General features: G+C 35.2%; 2 protein-coding genes across 3 annotated transcripts; one reads left to right on the top strand and one right to left on the bottom strand.

The window, feature by feature from the left end:
* The first annotated feature begins 7,324 nt into the window (after window positions 1–7,324).
* On the top strand, window positions 7,325–8,430 carry LOC129269424 (histone H3.3A). The gene has a single exon (XM_054906921.2). The coding sequence runs from the start codon at window positions 7,572–7,574 to the stop codon at window positions 7,980–7,982; it is 411 nt and encodes a 136-aa protein (XP_054762896.1). The 5' UTR covers window positions 7,325–7,571; the 3' UTR covers window positions 7,983–8,430.
* A 1,892-nt stretch (window positions 8,431–10,322) lies between these two features.
* LOC129270068 (zinc finger protein 678-like) lies at window positions 10,323–20,718 on the bottom strand. 2 transcript variants are annotated; one of them, XM_054907481.2, is made up of 5 exons: window positions 20,543–20,718; window positions 15,581–15,682; window positions 14,830–14,909; window positions 13,197–13,668; window positions 10,323–12,677 (listed from the first exon to the last, which is right to left on the bottom strand). In XM_054907481.2, the coding sequence occupies exons 1-5, from the start codon at window positions 20,550–20,552 to the stop codon at window positions 11,206–11,208; spliced, it is 2,136 nt and encodes a 711-aa protein (XP_054763456.2). In that variant the 5' UTR covers window positions 20,553–20,718; the 3' UTR covers window positions 10,323–11,205. The 2 variants fall into 2 exon arrangements, with proteins under 2 accessions (XP_054763456.2, XP_054763457.2); XM_054907482.2 differs by having other exon boundaries at window positions 13,197–13,665.
* Window positions 20,719–21,159: the final 441 nt, after the last annotated feature.

Raw genomic sequence — 21,159 nt, 5'->3', positions numbered from 1 at the left:
AATGTGATCCAAATTGGATCACAAATAACAAAGTTATTGAATTTTAAAGATTTGCATTATTCCGGTGAAACAGTTCTAGGCATGTCTTTATAAATATTCATTAGGTGGGCTGATGATGTCATATCTCCACTTGTTCCTTTGTATTTTATTGTATGAAATTAGGTTTATTCTAAATTTTTCTACCAAGAACTAAAACAATTGGATTTACAATTGATGAAGAGCATATTTAGTTATTTATTGCCACAACTTATTTCATCATAATGGAGACACATCATTTACACATTATTGAAAAAATTAAACAATTATGATTTCATGTATAGGGATGTGACATCGTCAGCCCACCTAATGAATATTCATGGCGATGTGCATAATTGTTTTCACAAAATATTGATAAACTTTAAAATTCAATAACTTTGTTATTTGTTATCCGATTTTGATGACATTTTCAGCATTTTGCTTTGTGAAATTTCCTCTATTTATTTAGATATAAATATTTTTAGCCCGGACCATCCCATTAAAATTGTGACCTGTGATTGCCTATAATCGATTCATAGAGCACTATTAGTCGCAGTGGCGTACAGATGGGGGCTTGGGGTGCTTGCCCACACCCCAATTTGTCACAACCTAAACAAAAGAGAAAGATATAGTTTGAAAGGGTGAAATATGGTATTTTTTCTGAATATTATGTCAAAATCTATCACAAAATTTGAATTTTGTTATAAAACTGTCGAAATGTTGGCTCGCTCTGCACACTCGAAGCTTTTGATAAAATTTTCCCGATACGCCATATTTGCCCCCTCAAAAAATTTGGCTCATTACGCCACTGCCTAGTCCCGATAACTATGATTTTTTTTTTCATTCTCATCACATCTTTAACAAGTGAGCAAATGAGTTCTCAATGAACAAAAATCTAGACTGTTTAATCCTTCCTAAGATCTTTATATTTCCTTTTCCTTTCTTCAAACGTTTAAGTTATTGATAATTTACCCTTTTCATCCTCTGTTAATGCATTTAATTTTAAACAACTTACTGTAATAACTTTTTAAAGACTCGCTCACTACGCTCACTCGCTGCACTTCTCCAATAATTACACATGCACCCCTTGAAAGACGATTTTGGTCATTCTGTTTTCCAACTATTGAAAATCTACTCGCTCGTAGTATTCAGAAATAGTATTCAGAAAAGAAAACTTTATAAGATGTCAAACATTAAGAAAAAATGTATCTCAAAAGGCTAAGAGTTACGACTTGAAGCGTTATTATTATTGGGATTTATAATAATTTCATTAGATAAAAACCCGAAGTTATCATCATGGTGCACATGTAACAAAGGCGTAGTGAGCCCAAAAATTTGAGGGGGGCGGAAAGATATGGCATATCGAGCAAACTTTATGAAAAGTTGCGAGCGAGCACAAATTTTGACATTTTTATTACAAAAATAAAATTTGGCGACAGGTCTTGACATGATATCCCAAAAAATAATATCCTATTTCACCATTGTTTATTTCATTTTATCTGTTTTCCTTGGTCGTGAAAACGTGTAACGCGTATGTTGGGTAACATATACTGTCTACACAACAATTTGTTAAATTTTTATCCAATTCCTGATAGTTTTAAACCAATAATGCGTGCTTTGAGTGAAAACTACACAGTATTAATATTGGTTGAAAGCTACCTAAAGTTTGATATTTTTTTAACCAATTGTTGTGTGGACAGTATGTTGCCCAACATTTAAGAGTGTAGTAAATTTTTTTGTAAATGTGTGTGGTACCAAGAAGTAATTAAATGGATGGTCCGGGCTGAAAATATTTATATCTTAATACATAGAGTACAATTCACTGAGCAAAATGCCGAAAATTTCATCAAAATCGGATAACAAATAATAAAGTTATTGAAGTTAAAAGTTCAGCAATATTTTGTAAAAACAGTCATGAATATTCATTAGGTGGGCTGATGATGACACATCTCCACTTTCCGTTTTCTTATGTTATTACATAAAATCAATTTTTTTTCTTCATTATTTCGTAATATGTCTCCCTTATAATGAAATAAGTTGCAGCAATAAATATCTAATGCACTAAATCAGTTGTTAATCCAATTTTTCTAGTTCTTGGAGGAAAAAATTTGAATAAACCTAATTTCATATAATAAAATACAAAATAACAAGTGGGGATGTGACATCATCAGCCCACCTAATGAATATTCATGACGACTGTTTTCAAAGAATATTGCTAAACTTTAAAATTCAATAACTTTCTTATTTGTTATCCGATTTTGATGAAATTTTCGGCATTTTGCTCAGTGAATTCTACTCTATTCATTACGCTATAAATACTTTCAGCCCGGACCATCCCTTTAAATCATGCAAAATTGTGCAAAAATTTTTATTAATGAGAAACATGTTTAAAGGCTCAAAATAACCATAAACATTGAATGCACTGTAAAATCGTTGTTTAAGCCCGTCACAACTATTGTTTAAACTTTTTAAACAAGTTGTTGTTTAAAAAGTTTAAACAATTACAGAAATGTTTGAACAACTTGTTGTTAGAGTGACAGGTTTAAACAATGTGCTTTTTTTACTGAGTGGAGGTGCCTATTTGAATGGAAGCCCACGCATAGGGGCACTTTACTGAAAATTTCTTTTAAACAAGGATTTATCGTCAATTATAACGAAATCATTCAAACTGTGTTAACTACGAAGATCCTGCTTCCTTCTTAACTAAGGAGAATCTCCAATTTAACGAACAATAAAACGGGTCAATTAAAACATTGCACTATATCCACACCCTCTATACAAAGGATAACACGCTATTGTTTTGCTCTACATCCTTCTCCTCTTCACTACTAATTATGGTGTCTGCACCTCTTGTTTGTTTTGGTTTTGTTTTTTATATCTATGGACCCCATGGAAGACCAGAGTAATTATGTTAATGACTCTGAAATGGGCAATCCTTTCGATTATTTTATCTATATTCAACATAATTAGTTGCAATTCATTTTTTTTCAATTGATGCCATCTACGTTATTTATTTATGTATTGTGTTTTGTTAATATTCGGAAAATAAATAAAGAAACAAACAGCTTAGAAACATTATAGCCCGTTCTGAACTAGTTTGACTATGGGGAGCCGATTTGGACACAAATCTCTATTATTATAGTACATGTTCAATTTATTAACTATTATGCCATTCAAATCATTTATAACCGTCTCAGAATGATATCTGAATTATTTTCTTCACTATATGAAAGCAAAGGGAAATGAAATAGTAAACATAAGAAATATACAATATCAGCAGATTTCTTTTTGTTTTTGGCTCCCCATAACTTTAGCACCGAGTAAGACCAAGTTAAACCTGACTTCAAATTACGGGCCAATGTCGTGTTTTGATTCCTAGCAAATCGTAAATGCACATCATATTAGCCGAATATGCATTTTGTCCAAAAAACGTTTATTTTATTTATTTACTTATTTATTTTTGTATACAAATTCATTCTAATTTTCCAAATGTATATTCATCAGTGTGTAAACACTCAACACTCAATTTATTTGTATATTCCTCATGATTTACCTACACTTTAAAAACAAATCAGTAAAAATAACTAGTTGAAGGGATGGTCCGGGCTGAAAATATTTATATAAATAAATAGAGTAAAATTCACTGAGCAAAATGTTGAAAATTTCTTCAAAATCGGACAACAAATAACGAAGCTATTGAATTTTTATAGTTTATCAATAGTTTGTGAAAACAGTTATATGCACACCGTCATGGATATTCATTAGGTGGCTCATGATGTCATATCCCCACTTTTCTTTTTCTTATGTTATTACATGAAATCATAATTGATTCATTTTTGTCATACATGTGTAAATGATGTGTCTCCATAATGATAAAATAAGTTGCGGCAATTAATAACTAATGCACTTAATCAGTTGTCAATTTAATTGTTTTAGTTCTTGGTATTTTTTTTTAAATAAACCTAATTTCATATAATAAAATACAAAAGAACAAGTGGAGATATGACATCATCGGCTAACCTAATGAATATTCATGAAGACAAGCCTAGAACTGTTTCACCGGAATAATGCAAATCTTTAAAATTCAATAACTTCGTTATTTTTTAAACGATTTTGATCAAATTTTCAGCATTTTGCTATGTAAATTTCACTATATTTATTGAGATATAAATATCTCCAGCCTAGACAATCCCTTTAATATGGTCAGGTGGGTGCAACTGTTATTCTAGTCATGTCGTATTTTACTAGTATAGAACAGAGTTATTTCTGATTTGAACTATATATATACTATATTTTTATTTGTGTTATTTGGAGTGCTAACGTTCATGCCGAACAAAACAACATGCTCTCCGGATCTGTATTAAAAAAATACATTTTTGAAGAATGAAATAAATTATTTTTTAAACACTTTCTTTAAATGAGAGGTGCTAGTCTTCGGCTGAATATCACTGATTAAATTTAGGGCTATGCTATTATATCATTTTCACAAAGCAAGTATTTATATGCATGGATTAAACATATCAAAGCGTAATCGTGTTTATTAAGGCATTGTGGGTTTGGCTGGGAGACAAGTCATTTAAGTAGCTTTATGGGCGTAGGACTATCATTTTGGAAAAAAAAAGTTTTGTCACAAATTATATGTCACCAGCAGTACGTATAGGCCTTTAGACTATCATTGGTTGAGCATGGTTTACTCAATGTTGATTAATTGAAAACAAATATAGTTGATTAAATAAATAATAAAACAAAAATTAAACTGCATGTCGATACCTTACATGGATGGTCCGGACTGAAAATATTTATATCTAAATAAATAGAGTAAAATTCAGAGGAAAATGCTGACATTTGATCAAAATCGGATAACAAATAATAAAGCTATTGAATTTTGAAATTTATCAATGTTTTGAGAAAACAGTTATGCACATCGGCATTAATATTCATTATGTGGGCTAACGATGTCATATCCCCACGTTCCCTTTTCCTATGATGAAATATTCGGGGAAATATTAAAGTTGCACCAATACCTAATCATGCACTTAATCAGATGTTAATCCAATTGTTTTAGTTCTTGGTAGAAACATTTTGAATAAACCTAATTTCACATAAGTCTGTAAGTGGGGATATGACATCGTCAGCCCACCCATAATGAATATTCATGTAGACATGCATGCCTAGAATTGTTTCAATGGAATAATGCAAATCTTTAAAATTCAATACCTTCGTTATTTGTTATCGGATTTTGATCAAATTTTCATCAATTGGCTCTGTAAATTTTACTCTACTTATTGAGATATAGATATTTCCAGCCTGCTTATGGCCATCCCTTTAAAGGACAAGTCCACCCCAACAAAAAGTTGACTTGAATAAAGAGAAAAATCCAACAAGCATAACACTGAAAATTTCATCAAAATCGGATGTAAAATAAGAAAGTTATGACATTTTAAAGTTTTGCTTAGTTTCACAAAATAGTTAAATGCACATCCTGGTAGTTATGCAAATTAGGAGACTGATGACGTCATCCACTCACTATTTCTTTTGTATTTTATTATATGAAATAGGGAATATTCTATTTTCTCCTCATTGTCAAGTGAAACAACGATTACTTCCTCCCTGAACATGTGGAATGAGTATTATTTAATACTATATGGTTCAGTCAAGTTAGTCCTTATTGTCATATCTAAACCCCTCAAAAAAAGTTTGGAAATCTGTGTTTGGCCATTAATTTCTCCCAACCCAAATTTTAAACAATGCAAATTTTTCATCATTCAAAAGATCATTTAATTCTCTTTAAAATTATACCATGCTTGTTATGATCATGCCATCAGGAAAAGAGCATGATTCAAAAGTGTTGGATGAGGTCTGAATTGAAAAGCTGCAAAACGAGCAGAAATAGTCATGATGGGTCAATACAGATCATGATTCTTTCATTCAAATCAAGCCCCTGCTTCTGTAGTGATGGTACTGTGAGATAACATGGTTTGAAATACCCATGCATGTTTGTTTGTTATGTTTTTGCTTGTGCAGAGGTGTGTTTGATTCCATGTTAATGGTGATGTTAATGTGCATGAAAACATTTAAAAGAAACCGCTGAGAAACTCACTCATCACCACTGAAAAAAGAACAGTGACTTTCAATATTGTGTCATTTTGCAACTTTTGAATTTTGACCTTGCCCCACATTTCAAGGCACTGCACCTCCATGTGAACCATAACCATATCCTGTAGGGTATCATTCTAAAGAAAATTAAATGATCTATTCATTGATATTAATTACACATTGATATTTACTAAAACCGATGAGGAATTATCGATTAAAGTAAAAAACAAACCGCTGAGAAACTCACTCATCACCACGGAAAAAAGAACAGTGACTTTCAATATTGTGTAATTTTGCAACTTTTGAAATTTGACCTTGCCCCACATTTCAAGGCACTGCACCTCCATGTGAACCATAATCATATCATGTAGGGTATCATTTTAAAGATAATTCAATGTTCTATTTAGTGCTATTAATTACACATTTATATTTACTAAAACCAAGGAGGAATTATCGATCAAAGTCAGATTTCCAAACTTTTTTTGAGGAGTTTATAAAAAATGAAATATTGTTTAATTCGAACAATAAAATACAAAAGAAATAGTGAGTGGGGGACATCATCGACTGTCTCATTTGAGTTGTGCATATCACTGTTCTGTGCAAAATAAGCAAAACTTTAAAATGTCGTAACTTTCTTAGTTTACATCCGATTTTGATGAAATCTTCAACGTTTTGCCAGTTTGATTTTTCTCTATTTATTCAAATCAACATTTTCTGGGGTGGACTTGACCTTTAAGTTTGTCGTAATATGTTCGAGGTACTATGATACTTTCGGGTCAAAAGTTTGCAAAAATCATATATCAAGGTATATGGCACCAAACAATCCGGCCTATACTGCAATATCGTATTTCAACGATCTGAACATTGTGATAACACAATATGTGACATCGCATTACTTTTAACAAAATCCTACAAGTATAGGCCTATACTGTGGAATATAGTGTTTGGCCTATACTGTGGAATATAGTGTTTGGATCTAACATTTTTACATTTTCATACTTTCATAGAAATACATTATATTATATTTTCCGTGTACCGGATAATATAAAGTCGTTTTATATATAGACCTACATTATACTTGTATATAGGCCCCATATAGGCCTTCATATTTCATGCAGTATACTCATGTCAGCCGCCATACACACAGTGTATTGTAAACCGGTATACACCGGACTGCCCTAGCGAAGTGCGATAGCATGTTTATTACCCCTATTCACACACGCAATGCAAAGTGGATAGAGAACTTTGTACGGAACGAGGCACTTTGCATTGTTACGTCATGTCTTTTGTTCGTCGCGGCGTCCCCAATTAAAAACTGACCAATGACGCGCCTTGTATTGTCCTCGTGATCTCCGGGAAACTGAAGGGTATAAATAAGCGGGAAAGGCTGAGAAATTCATCATTCGTTCTCGCAGCAGTGTAGTCAGACAATCACAGTATCATCCCGATCAACAAGCAACATGGCTCGTACCAAGCAGACTGCCCGTAAATCTACCGGAGGAAAGGCTCCACGTAAGCAGCTTGCCACCAAAGCAGCTCGCAAGTCAGCTCCATCGACTGGTGGAGTCAAGAAGCCCCATCGTTACAGGCCTGGAACCGTCGCTCTCCGTGAGATCCGTCGTTACCAGAAGAGCACTGAGCTTCTCATCCGCAAGCTCCCCTTTCAGCGTCTGGTCCGTGAGATTGCCCAGGACTTCAAGACCGAGCTTCGCTTTCAAAGCGCAGCCATTGGAGCCCTTCAGGAGGCCAGCGAAGCTTACTTGGTCGGTCTCTTCGAGGACACCAACCTGTGCGCCATCCACGCCAAGCGTGTTACCATCATGCCCAAGGATATCCAGCTTGCCCGCCGCATCCGTGGAGAGAGGGCTTAGGCGTTGATTTCAGCGCTTTCCCTGAAACAAACGGCTCTTTTAAGAGCCACCCAAATCTCCAAGAAAGATACAAGTTTTATTACTCTATTTTTTCCCCACTTTCCACTTTTCCTTGATTTTTCTGGGTGTGAAAACGACCTACAACGAACAACAATAACTTGATTTTCACTATTCACAATCTTCCCAACATTTCAATGATAATGTTCATTCTATAATAATTAATATATTACTTATAATAATATATTAGTAGGCCTGCATTTATTTAATCTTTTCTTTTCAACTGCAGGAAATATCTACATTAATTACATTTCCTTTTCGGACATATTTTTGGTAAAAACTTATTGCCCTTTCTACCTATTTTGAAATGCTTTTGGGTGCATATGAAGCCCAGTAATTAATTAATTTTTAATTATGATTCAGTTAAGATCGACCAGTGCATGCGTGTATATACCGTTGGGGGTGATGTAACAGTAGGCGAGTAGTATATATTGATTCAACCCTCATGCCCAAATCAAGTGCTGTGTCTACAGGAAAACATAAAACATCTCAAGGCTGAAGATATTTATCTTTAATGAATAGAGTAAAATTCAGAGAAAAATGCCGAAAATATCAAAATCGGACAACGAAGTTATTGAATTTTAAAGATATTTCTGGTGAAACAGTTCTAGGTATGTTTTCAGGAATATTCATTAAGTGGGCTGATGATGTCATATCCCCACTTTTTCTTTTGCATTTTATTATATGAAATAAGGTTTATTCAAACTTTCTACCAAGAACTAAAACATTTTGATTGACAACTGATTAATTAACTGCATTATAGTTATTTATTGCTGCAACATATTTCATCATATAATGGAAATACATCATTTACACATGTATGAAAAAATGATTATGATTTCATGTAATCACATAGGCCTACGTAAGAAAAAGAAATGTGGGGATGTGACATCATCAGCCCACCTAATAAATATTCATGGCGTCGTGCATATAACTGTTTTCACAAAATATCGCTAAACTTTAAAATTCAAATAATTTTCAATAACTTATTTTCAATAATAAACTTATAACTTATCTATTATCCGATTTTGATGAAATTTTCAGCATTTTGCTCTGTGAATTTTACTCTTATTTATTTAGATATAAATATAATCAACCTGGAGCATCTCTTAAAGGATTTATTTTTATCATATAGCTCTTAATTTATTTTCATAGAGACACTACTGACTGATTAGTGTTGGGTTAATATGCCATGCAAAGGAGCAAAGCAAGCAAGGAACTTTCCTGTCGGCCTATATAGCTGAAAAACTCCTCCCCCCCATAAAAAAAAGAAAGAAGATTAAACAGTTGAAATTTATGAAATCAAAGCCATTTGTCTAGGTATGCGGACCTAGTTAATGAAACTTAGACATAAGGGTAATGAAGTATTACTGATCATCCTGCCAGAGTTTCAGGTCACATGACCAAGGTCAAAGGTCATGTTTGGTCAATGAACTTTGGGCATGTTAGGGGTATTTGTTGAATTCCCATCATAACTTTAATTTTTTATGGAGCTATATAGTTCATAAAACTTAGACATAAGAGTAATCGAGTAACACTGAACATTCTGTGCGAGTTTCAGGTCACATGACCAAGGTCATAGGTCATTTAGGGTAAATGAACTTTGGTAATGTTGGGGTTATTTGTTGAATTGGCATCATGAAACATAGACATAGGGTAATCAAGTATAAATGATTGTTTTGCACACATCTTACATCACATGATCATGGTCAAAGGTCATTTTGGGTCAATGGACATAATATTTCATTATCATATGAATGTTTTCTTTTGTGAATAATTATTCAATAGCTGTTTTCAAAGTCAGCACTGTGCTATATTGAATTGCGTAATGCAGGTAAGAATACCAGAGGCGTTCCACTTGTTTTTATTTCTTCTTTTTCTGTCTACTCACCACCGCACCAACACTCTTTCTGTCTCTCCACACAAGCTCAAACCCTACTATATGTTTCCTCTATCAGACCCTTCTACCCACTTCCCCCCCCCCCCCTCTAGCTGATGGCCTATCCCCAGAGCCTACTATAACATTATCTCTCACTCTACCTCTTCCATCTTTCCCTTTCCCACTCTCTCCCCCTCTCTCTTTCCCACTATTTATCTCTATAGGCCTATATTGCCAGTTCGTCTATTGCCGCCAAGTCGTCCATCACATGGTCTACCTTCATTTAGTTTTATGTCAATCCATCCAACATTTCATCTAACAATCATTTGGCCAATCATCACTTCATCTAATCACTACTTTGTCTATGGCCATTTCATCTTATAACCATTTGGTCTAATATCCATATTATTTTCATTCATTTCGCCCTATTATCACTTAGTCCAATAAGACCACATGGGATATGGACTAAAAGACTATTGGACCAACTGGTTATTAGACGAAATGTGAAGAGTGGACGAACTGATGGTAGACCAAATGAAAGTAGTCAAGTTGGTAATTGGTATTAACCAATTGAACATAAACCAGCCTATATACAAACCTCTTCTTTCCCACACTCCAATCTCTCAAACCCCCCCCCCCCCACTCTCTCCCTCTTGCTTCCCCCTCTCCCACTCCCTGTCTCTATATATTCCCCATCTCTCCATCCCCCTATTATTCCCTACTCTGGGTCCTACTCCCTAACACCCCCCTCTCTTTCCCTCCTGTGTTCATAAAAAAATTAACATTGTTAAATCTAGAATAAACAGAGTTTTTTTCACACTTCCATGGAATGTTCTCTCTGTTATGGAACTCACTTAACACCAATGACAAGATTTCAAGATTCAAGACTTGTTTATTTCACTAGAAAAAGGCATTATATAAATATAAATAGTGCATCATAGCACTAAAAATCCATATACATCTAGAATACCGGTACATCATACTGCTTCTCACCTGTATGGATCTGTTATTGTCTTGTGAGAAGTTGTTCATGACGTAAGCCCTTACCACACTGATCACAAACGTAGGGCTGCTCACCTGTTTGGATACGTTTCTGTACTGTGAGATTCAGTTGGATTTATAATTAAATCCCTTACCACATTGATCACAAACATCAGCTTCTCACCTGTATGCGTTAGTCTGTGGCTCTAAAGATTAATTTCATATTTAACATTGATCAAATACAAAGGGTTTCTCCCTGTACTGAACCCTTTTGTGTGTTGAGAGAAGTGGTTGATCTCTAAAATGCTATGCATCGGGTTTCTCACCCGTATGGATAACTTTATGTCTTTTCAGATGATGATTACGATTAAATGCTTGTCCACACTGATCACACGCATAGGGTTTCTCACCCGTATGGATAAATTTATGTATTTTCAGACAATGATTACGATTAAATGCTTTACCACATTGATCACATACATAGGGCTTCTCACCCGTATGTATTAGTCTGTGCTTCTTTAGATTACTTCTAACACAAAATGACTTAAAACATTGATCACATGCAAAGGGTTTCTCACTTGTATGAACCTTTTTGTGTGTTGTGAGATGACTAGATTGATTAAATGCCTTATCACATTGATCACATACATAGAGTTTCTCACCTGTATGGATTTGTTTATGTGTTGTGAGAGTCTGTTTTTTTTTAAATGCCTTACCACACTGATCACAAACAAATGGCTTCTCCCCAGTATGGATTCGTTTATGTCTTATGAGAGTCTGTTTTTGACTAAATGCCTTACCACACTGATCACATACAAACGGCTTCTCCCCTGTATGGATTCTCTTATGTGTTGTGAGAGTCTGTTTTTGATGAAATGCCTTACCACACTGATCACAAACATAGGCCTTCTCATCTGTATGTATTCGTCTGTGCTTCTTTAGATTACCTCTATTACTAAATACCTTATAACAATGATCACATACATAGGGTTTCTCACCTGTATGGATTTGTTTATGTCTTGTGAGAGCCTGTTTTTTATTAAATGCCTTACCACACTGATCACATACAAATGGCCTCTCCCCTGTATGTAGTCGTTTATGTATTGTGAGAGTCTGTTTTTTATTAAATGCCTTACCACACTGATCACATATAAACGGCTTCTCCCCAGTATGGATTCGTTTATGTCTTATGAGAGTCTGTTTTTGACTAAATGCCTTACCACACTGATCACATACAAACGGCTTCTCCCCTGTATGGATTCTCTTATGTGTTGTGAGAGTCTGTTTTTGATGAAATGCCTTACCACACTGATCACAAACATAGGCCTTCTCATCTGTATGTATTCGTCTGTGCTTCTTTAGATTACCTCTATTACTAAATTTCTTATAACAATGATCACATACGTAGGGTTTCTCACCTGTATGGATTCGTTTATGTGTTGTGAGAGTGTGTTCTCGATTAAATGCCTTACCAAATTGATTGCATACACACGGCTTCTCCCCTGTATGGACTTGTTTATGTCTTGTGAGAGGCCCTTCTTGACTAACTTGATTGAGTTCCTCATTATGCTGATCACAAGCATACAGCTCCTCAACTTTATATTCATTATTAGAAGGTTCCTGTATTTCTTCATTAGTGAACTTCAGAATATGTTCTTCTGGTGCATCTGCTGGCATGTAGATTCCATTTATTCCATATTTGTACTCGAGATGCCTTGCTAAGATGAGAGGAATAGCATATGGTGATCCACTGTGCTCACGTCTATAGATTCCAGAATCTATCAAGAAAGATAAAAAATTATGCTGTTATGATCAGTAGATTAATTCAGGAAACATAAAGGCCTCGTTTTTACTTGATATGACTTGCTAAGATGAGACGAATACATGTAGTATACAAATAGCAAATAAGTACGAGCGTGCCCATGCGAGATATCACGTAACGTGAAAGAAAGATTCTCTATCCAACGAGGCATAGCCGAGTTGATTATTTCTTTATTATTTCCTATTTCTTTATTCCGTTTTATCCTGTTTCCAAGCCAAGAAATATCCTAATTTTTCTTTAAAATTATGAGAAAAAAAATATCATTATTTTACAAATCCAATTTCTAGGTGAAAAATCCTATTTAGTGTCACTTTCTCCTTAAAAATCCAACAAATTGACAGCTCTGAAGACCCCCAAAGAATCTGATTCAGGGAATTTCATGGACAATTTGAACTGTGAAGAGAGTGAAATTTTCCGTCGCACTTTCCTTATTCCTACGCTAGAACATAACAGCTGAAAACTTGTTCCTTAATACCTGGGAGAGATTGAATCTTTCCATCAGTTCCTCCAACTTGCTGTTGACTCTGGTTGCTTCCTAGAGCTACTTCTGTCAAAGTGTCCTCTGTCTGCCGATCACATGACTGAGTGTTGAGATCACCTGATTGCTTGCGAGTCTGGTCGCCTCCTGAAGCTACTTCTATCAAAGTGTGTTCTGTCTTCGGATCACATGACTGAGTGTTGAGATCACCCGATGGCTTGGTAGTCTGGTCGCCTCCTGAAGCTACTTCTGTCAAAATGTATTTTGTCTTCTGATCACATGACTGAGTGTTGACATCACCTGACTGATTCCCCTGATTACCTGATGTTGGATTAGTTAGTGTTTGGATGTCTCTTTGAAAGCCTTTTGATTCAAGGGGATCACTCATTTGCACTCCTCTGATATGATACGCATCATCAATTGCATTGTCATCATCATCAGAGACAATCTCCAATTTAATAGTATACTGCTGAAAAAAAGTTTGAAATTACAAGAATTAGCCAAATAAAGATGGGCCATTCTGTGGAAAATTTATCCCCCTCCACAATCATGAAATGGGTAATTTTAGAATATACACATGTTACACTAGCAAATTAAGTATCATACACTGTAAACCATCAATCTAAATTTGAGTGGCATCAAAAAATTGAGATACATCAATGTGAAATATTATTAACCTTTATATCAAGCTTCATGTGCTAATTTTTTTTCAGTACAATAAAGAATATGTATTCATTTTACATAAATGAAGTTACATTTGGGGATTAAGAAATGTGACATAATATTCAGCATGTGAAGTGTGAATCGAATTTACTGCTTGAAATGCACAAGTGTGCATTGTATGAATGTTATTTCTAGAGAACATGGTGCTCATTGGGATATACATGTATGCTATGAATGCAACTCAAAACAATCAACCGTTAGAGCTGGAACATGCCAGACTGCCCATTTGTTATATGTGAGTATAAGGTAATTATACACCCATGTACATGAAAAGAGGTTACCTTTCCGGCAAGATATGCACCCCTCCACTGGGACAATACCTCTATGGCCTGTAATCTCAAATCAAGTTTCAATAGCACCTTAATACAAAACCATTGACTACAGAGATTTTTATAATTACACTTGTATCATCACATACTAGGTAAAATCCAACGAATTGAACGAAATGCCTGCTTTTGGCAAACAGAGCTAAAAGGGAAGCGCAAAGAGAAATCTGCATTCAATTTAAACCTCTTTAGAGAATACAGGCCAAAATGGTTGGCAGAGGCTGCAGCTTTTGGCTTTGATCTTTTTTAGTCTGATGCTGTTAAACAAAATGTCAGGAATATGCGTGATGACGATGAAACCACTTCTGCACTCTGACCTTGAGTTAGTTTTTTTTATAATCGATCTCGACTCGGTAAAGGTTTTTAGTAAAGAATAATTGCCAGAGGACAATCGTCCACCAACGCAAAACCAGAGTGCATCGGCGGGGCCACAGTTCATAGTCTTTCCCATCAGACCTTTTCTGTAACAGCGTTAGAGTCTAAAGTCAAAGACAAAAGCTGCACCCTCTGCCTATATGGTAGGATAGTTGAAAGAAATGATCGCGAATTAATATTTTTCTTATCCAGTATACCGTACTTACAGGTTGTAAGATCTCTTCATGTATCTCATTCTTGTTTTGATGGTTGTCATGCTGATCCTTCAACATTGAATAGAGTGATTCTGAAACAAACAAAAAATTGTTAAAGTAGATGAATTCCCAACAGAACGATAATGAAACTAATGCCACTGCCACTACCAAACGTGAATATCATCATAGGGGTGTTAAAACCTGAACTTCAAAACTTGAACAAAAAACATTGAGGAAAGCAAGGAAAATGCTAAATTTTAGGGTTTTGACATGAGTAGCAACTTTCATTTGTTTAAAGTTCTCTACATGAATTAGGAGAGTGTTTTCAAACAATAAGAGCTTTATACACTAGTGAAAGTAGAGTAATATTGGAATTTTACTAAAAAAGAGAGCTCAGGAAAATGCTAGATTTTACAGTTTTGAAAGATAGTAGCGACTTTTATTTGTTGAGGAAAGTATAGTAGAATAATATTGTAATTCAATGAAACTTAAAATATGCAATCTTTTTATTCCTTATGTAATAAATAATTCATATATGTAAAGAGCATTGTGATCATAAACAATGCACTACGTAAATTATCATGGGTTGATGAACTTATCATCTCACTTTCCCTGGCCCAACCATTATTCGAGGCTATTGGTTTGTCCCAATATTTTCTAGCTGGTACCTTGAGTTTGCTTCCCCTAACAAAGAAGCCTATTTCCAATGCTTATCACAAAGTCCGGGGTCAGCAGACACCCATATGACTTTAAATTCACAAACCTCTTGACTTGTTGTACTCATCCTCATCATCACTTTCCTCTTTGATCTCTATCTTTATTCCTTGGGGACGTTGCATGAACATTGGTTGACTGACCTCCAATCCTGTATCCAAAATAATTGTGTTGCAAGTTTAGAGTTTTAAAGGTCAAAAGAATGTAGTTCATGCAAACAATTATTTCATGAGTCTTTAAAATCAAGGATAATTGTTACCATATTATCATAAACATAGATCTGGTACATAAACAAAAACTTATATTTTCATTTGATATCTTGTCTTTCCAATTTTGGAAAATTTCCATGGAAAATTTCGGGAATTTTCAGCTGCCGGGAATTTGGGGAATTTTCATTTTTTTACCAAAAACTTATTGTGTTTTGATATGTACATAGAACAAGTGGAGCGCCTCTGGCAGTCTCACCTGCATTGAAACGTGATTCAATATAGCAGCAGTGCTGACTTTGAAAACTACAATAAAATAATTATTCACAAAAAACACCATTCATATAATGATACATTACTACGTTCATTGACCCTAAATGATATTTGACCTTGATCATGAGACCTAAAACTTGTCAGTGATACTTGATTACCCCTATGTCCACATTTCATAAACTATATCCATAAAATTTTAAAGTTATGACAGCAATTAAATAATCACCTCCAACTTGGCCAAAGTTCATTGACCTTAAATGACCTTTGACTTTGGTCATAAGGCATGAGTCTTGCACGAGATGTTCAGTGATACGTGATTACCCTAATGTCCAAGTTTTATGAATTATATCCATACACTTTCAGAGTTACGATTGTTATTCAACAAATACCCCCGACATGGTAAAAGTTCATTGACCTTAAATGACCTTTGTCATGTGACCTAAAACTCACACAGGATTTTATTGATACTTGATTACTCTTATGTCCATGTTTTATTAATCAGATTCACATTTTTTGAAGTTATGATGGTAATTCAGGCCCCAACTTGGCCAAAGTTCATTGACCTTAAATGACCTTTGACCTTAGTTATGTGGCCTGAAACTCGCACAGGATATTCAGTGATACTTGATTGTCCAAGTTATATGAATCAGATCCATAAACTTTCAAAGTTATGATGGTAATTCAACAAATACCCCAACTTGGCCAAAGTTCATTGAGCCCTAAATGACCTTCGACCTTTGTCATGAGACTTGAAACTCAGGCAAGATGTTCAGTAATATTTGATTACCCCCATGGCCAAGTTTCATGAACTAGGTCAATATACCATCGAAGTTATGATGACATTTCAAAAACTTAACCTAAGGTTAAGATTACGATGTATATTCTCCTAACATGGTCATTGACCCTAAATGACCTTTGACCTTGGTCATGTGACCTGAAAACTCAGGAAGGATGTCCAGTAATTCTTGTAGATCTATGTTTCCCCCAAGCTTTTTCCTTTTTAACCAGGGCTTTATGAAAAGTGTTCGGGCCCAAGACAAAAGTTGTTTAGGGGTCATATTATGGCGACACATTGTTTAAGGGCCAAAATGTGTAAATGAAACCACACGAAAAACTTGTTTAGAGGTTATTTTGCACACAGAGAAAAGCTTGTTTAGGGGGTGTTTGGAAATAATTTGGTCACGCACGTGTATGATACTATAGTCACATATTGTATTACTGGACACTATCATGATTCCGGACATGCATATTATTGCGTACGAAAACAATTTTGTACCGTTAGACTTCCGCACTTCAATTTCAGAGAGCAATATATCATACTGTATGGAACAAGAATGCAAAAACAATTCGAAAAAATCAAAATACATACCTTATTTATCTTTAAAATTATAGAAAATGCTTAAAATATCAGATACAACATAGTTTTGCATTAACAATTGATATATATTCTGACGAAAATATGGGCCTGATTTGCCAAATTTCAATCTCGTCCACGCCTTCGATTGAATGTTGAGGTGTGGTGTATTGTGATGGTCGATGGCTAGACTCAAGGTATACTGTGAGTATTGCTATTGACAGCGCATCAATAGAACTTGATGAGCGTCACGATACGAACAAGCATTTAATTGGATGAGTCATGGAACATGCAGATAACAAGAAAAAATAAAATTAGTATCTAGTTAGTAAACACAAATTTATTACCAACATCTGCTCAGATTCTAAATGAAAAAAGCAAACAAAAACTTAGAATTTACGCATTGATATGATAAATGAAGAAAAAAATCACACAACTTCTTTCTTACGTCATTATTAATCAAAAATATCTTTACCCATCCGGCGCGTCCGGTATCATGATGCAAATTTTCGCGCACGAAAATAATTGTTTTTCGTGGAGGAGTATGCTGCGAAAACGGTTGGTAAATATCAAATAATTTTACCATTCACAATTTTTTATAATATTTGGAATAGCAAGTGCCAATTTGTATTTCCTCCAGATCTAGGCCTAATTGTCATTTTTAAAGCAATGAAATAAAGGTGTCCGGCAATAGGATACACTACCATACAGCAAAACATTTGGGAAAGAGTTCCATATGCACCCCCCCAACCAAAAATAACAAAAGATTGTTGAGATTTCTGGTTTGTTCACTTCAGATTTTTCTATCATTTTTTTACTCTTGCTTACATGTGGGTCATTCCATGCCAATTCACCCAATGAATGTGCAATTTTGCACCCGACCCTCTCGGAATTCGTTGTAAATTGGTACACATAAAATTCACCATGGCCCACGCACAAAACAAAAAAAATTAGTCCAATCGGTCCGTCGGTTCTCGCGCTACGGCCCGCCCTTTTCTCCTTGTTTTGACAAAAATGGGCGTGACCCTCAACTTTCAATGGCCACTGCGTCGTAACGTGTTGACCAATTTTCATGAAACAGGTACCATTTATTAGGAAATTCAGAGAGGAATCCAAAACATGCATCAAATAATGTATTGGAGCAATTTATAAGGTCATGACCTTTGACCTTTACTTTGACCTTGAGTTTGACCCCCGGACAAATAATTTTTTAACTTGATTTTCATGTATGTTAATTATTAGTATGATATTGACAAAATATATTAAAATCAATGATGATATTTTATTTCTTCACCTTTTAAAACTCTTCCAAAGATACCATGAAATTTCACTCTAGTCCTACATACTGATATTCATGTTAGTAAAGTGTTAACCATTTACATGATTTCTTCCAATCTTAAGTTACAGTATGCATGCACATGAAAAGAAATTAAGCTCATCAGTTCACAAATGAAACATTAAACATTTATGCTCATGAATAGGTATCTGTTTAGGCAATTTGGATGTAACTGGCTCGTTCATATAACTATTTTGTTAAAAATAAGCGAAACTTTGAAATGTCATAACTTTCTTATTTTACATCCGATTTTGATGAAATTTTCAGCATTGTGCTTGTCTGATTTTTCTCTATTGATTCAAATCAACATTTTGTTGGGGTGGACTTGACCTTTAAATCCAAGGTTGTGAAAGAGAAATGCTGCGATGTATTGCCTGCTGACAGCTGTGATGTGTGCATGCATGTCCTCGTGAACTAGCGGTATCACTGAATACGTGAAAAGTCACTTATCATTTGAAAAATAATTGTGTAGTTTGTTTGCATTTCTGTATTGATATTAATTAGATCCTCTCTTGTTCAGTTGTTGATTTAAAAGCCTCATATTCCAAAGCTTCAAGGCCAAGGGGCTCCACCCCCTCGAGCCCACCAGGGCAAGGGCCCCTTATATTTCGCTCGTTTACTTTTATGGCAGGTTCCCCTAAGTATGATGCTCGCGTTCAGTAATACAAGGCTGGTCGCTATAGTAATACAATCACTCACTATACCATTTTTTTTTCAATCTGAAAATGACTGCCCGAGGTCTTTTCAAAGAAAATCCTATATTTCTTTCAAATTTTAATGAGATATTTGGTACACTTACTCATGATAATCATGATAATATAAATTATAAGGAACATTATTAAAGGAGAATGAAACTCTTGGAGCAAGTTAGCTTTTGTGAAAGCAGAAAAATCAAAGAATGAGATCAACAAAAGTTTGAGTAAAATAGGACTAGCAATAGAAGAGTTATGAGCATTTGAATGTCGAGATCACTAATGCTATGGAGATCCTCCCATTGGCAATGCGACCAAGATCTATGATGTCACAGATGAACAACTCTCCCCTTTTGGACACTGAAAATATACCCCAAAACATCTCTTTTTGCTCATTCTAATCATATCACAAACGATTCATCAATGATATAATGTTGTGAAACCTCTGTACTTGTCCTCTCATAAAGAGAACACCTCACCTTGTGATAGACTCTATAAAAGTGAGAATATAAGTGAAATAAGTACTTAAGTAATGAGGGAGTTGTACGTGTGTGACATCACAGATCTTGGTCGCATTGCCAATGGGAGGATCTACATGGCATTAGTGATCTCAATATTCAAATGCTCATAACTTTCTTATTATTCATTCAATCTTCCTCAAACTTTCAACAATGTGTTTCTTTGATTTTTCTCTTTGATATGGATTCAGCTGGTTTCAAGGGTTTCATTCTCCTTTAACAGAAAGATTTTGTGAAATAAAAAGAAGTTCATGTTAAATCTTAAGTCTTAACTCAAATCGTTAGGTGCGCAGACTTGGGGACCACCATCATAATTGAGAATGGCTGATCTAGAACTAGAATTCTAGATTCTAACAGTATTAACAGTAACAGTTAAAGAGATCTACCTCAGGCGATACTAGCCCTTGGCTCCACTACACTTCACTACCGCTACCTTAACCTCCCCTCCGCTTAACCCGGCCCGCGGCCCGGAGCTCCCTGGGTTACCCTCCGCTGCTCCGCAGCACCTAGCCGAACCGTGGAGCCTAACGTACCGTACCGATACAAGAACCCTCGATCGCCTGAGCTGAGTAACGTACCGGTATGCCTAACTTCGTCATGTATTTCCAATATTTCACAATATTACAACTTACCAGAAGTCATATTTAATGAGGCCTTATCGTCATCCAAGTCACTGGGGACAAACCTGAGACACACCTCATATATAAGCAATCTTTCAATGGAATCCACGGTTGGAAGATTTTGAAAAGAAATCTATTGAGATGCGAAACGGTACGAAGCTTCTGTATACCGTACCGGTGATGAACCACCATAAGCGGGGGGGGGGGGGGGGGGGGGGGACGTGTCCCCCCCTAAATTTTAGGTGGGGGGGGGACGGTCCCCCCTAAATGTTTTGTTGACCTTTTTTTTTTTTTTTTTTTGCTTGTCAATTTTTTTTTCTTGCGTCCCCCCTAATTTTTTTTGTTGATAACCTTTTTTTTTTTTGGGGGGGGGGGCTTGTCAAACAAATGTTGTGGTCCCCCCCCTAAAATGTTTGGCTTCCGCCGCCAATGTGAACCACACGTTTTCTATTGACACAATAACATGGCTGGGACACTTTTTCAAACGACAAAAATTGTCCTTTTTTTTTCTCTCTCCCGTGGCTCTATATTCATTCTTCCAAGTTGATGAAACAATGATAAAAAACACTAAATAAAACAAAATCAATCACACTAAAAACACTATTTAACTGTCCCGTGTTGAGTACTAA

This window comes from Lytechinus pictus, chromosome 10, assembly GCF_037042905.1.
Source record: "Lytechinus pictus isolate F3 Inbred chromosome 10, Lp3.0, whole genome shotgun sequence".
NCBI lineage: Eukaryota > Metazoa > Echinodermata > Echinoidea > Temnopleuroida > Toxopneustidae > Lytechinus > Lytechinus pictus.
This window is presented reverse-complemented; position numbering and strand designations above follow the sequence as displayed.

Excerpts from the sequence above, each read along its gene's own strand:
- LOC129269424 (XM_054906921.2), top strand. The coding sequence starts at position 7,572 with ATGGCTCGTACCAAGCAGACTGCCCGTAAATCTACCGGAGGAAAGGCT.
- LOC129270068 (XM_054907481.2), bottom strand. Across the intron at positions 13,669-14,829 it reads ATGAAGAGATCTTACAACCT|CAGTATACTATTAAATTGGA; the intron begins GTAAGTACGGTA and ends ACTTTTTTTCAG. Across the intron at positions 12,678-13,196 it reads AAAGATTCAATCTCTCCCAG|ATTCTGGAATCTATAGACGT; the intron begins GTATTAAGGAAC and ends CTTTCTTGATAG.